Raw genomic sequence first — 919 nt, 5'->3', positions numbered from 1 at the left:
GGCAAAATTATTTGAATATTGTTAAACATAAATTTCTGATTGGAAATATTTGTATCTGAAGATAGCGGTGTATGTAGGTGAAATTCTGCTTATTCCTCCCACAAAATTCCAAGTCGTTATCTGTCTTTCTAGGTTACTGACGGAAGTGTGGACTTTAGCGAATCCCCGTACTTGATCTCACCGGGTTAGTTTATATTTTTGGACTTTTCGACGCATGGCAGTTAGGAAATAGCAAATTGGCTACATAGAGAAAGTACAAGTAGAGTGAAATTATACCCATGTTGTGAAATTGCCGTAATGAAGTCAAGGCACATACACTGGAGATAACACTTACCATCATACCAACAGAGATATCGGCCATGGTCAGAGTCATCTTTCGTATGCTCATTCGCTACCACAACAACGTAGCGGATCGCCTCAAGGAAATCAATGTGGGATGGAATGATGAGAACCTTTTCCAGGAAGCCCGCAGGATAGTGGTCGCCCAAGTACAGCATGTCGTTTACAACGAATATATTTATAAACTACTCGGTATGTACATTGAAGTGCCAAGGGATAGAACTTGAGTTTGTTTTCAGGCTAGACTGTATCATGGATTCCTGTGGGCTAGGCAATAATGCCTTCGTTTGAATAATCATCAACTGCTATTCATTTCTAGGACCACAAGCGATCACTGAATACCAACTGACGCCTCTCACTGAGGCACACCGAAGACAAGACTACGATGCTGGCATGACTCTTGCGACTACTTCCGAGTTCGAAACTGCGACCCTTCACTTCAGCCAGAGCCAGATTCCGGTATGTTGTCCTAACAATACACACAGATATACTGGTGAATTTTTGTAAGTTTTTATTTTCTCTGACGTCTTCAGTCGAAATATGTAATTGGGTATACTGAGCTTATGTGTAATGACAGTTG

At 41.2% G+C, this 919-nt stretch overlaps 1 protein-coding gene across 2 annotated transcripts in view; it reads left to right on the top strand.

Moving 5' to 3' along the window:
* LOC119591365 (chorion peroxidase-like) overlaps positions 1-919 on the top strand; it is a gene marked incomplete at its 5' end in the record, with an annotated part of 16,126 nt that overhangs the window by 759 nt on the left and 14,448 nt on the right. For both annotated transcript variants that reach the window (XM_037940103.1, XM_037940104.1), the window contains 3 exon segments: positions 133-184; positions 349-531; positions 659-798. In XM_037940103.1, the coding sequence (XP_037796031.1) occupies positions 133-184; positions 349-531; positions 659-798 (375 nt within the window).

This window comes from Penaeus monodon, chromosome 28 (genome assembly GCF_015228065.2).
Source record: "Penaeus monodon isolate SGIC_2016 chromosome 28, NSTDA_Pmon_1, whole genome shotgun sequence".
NCBI classification, from domain to species: Eukaryota; Metazoa; Arthropoda; class Malacostraca; order Decapoda; family Penaeidae; genus Penaeus; species Penaeus monodon.
This window is presented reverse-complemented; position numbering and strand designations above follow the sequence as displayed.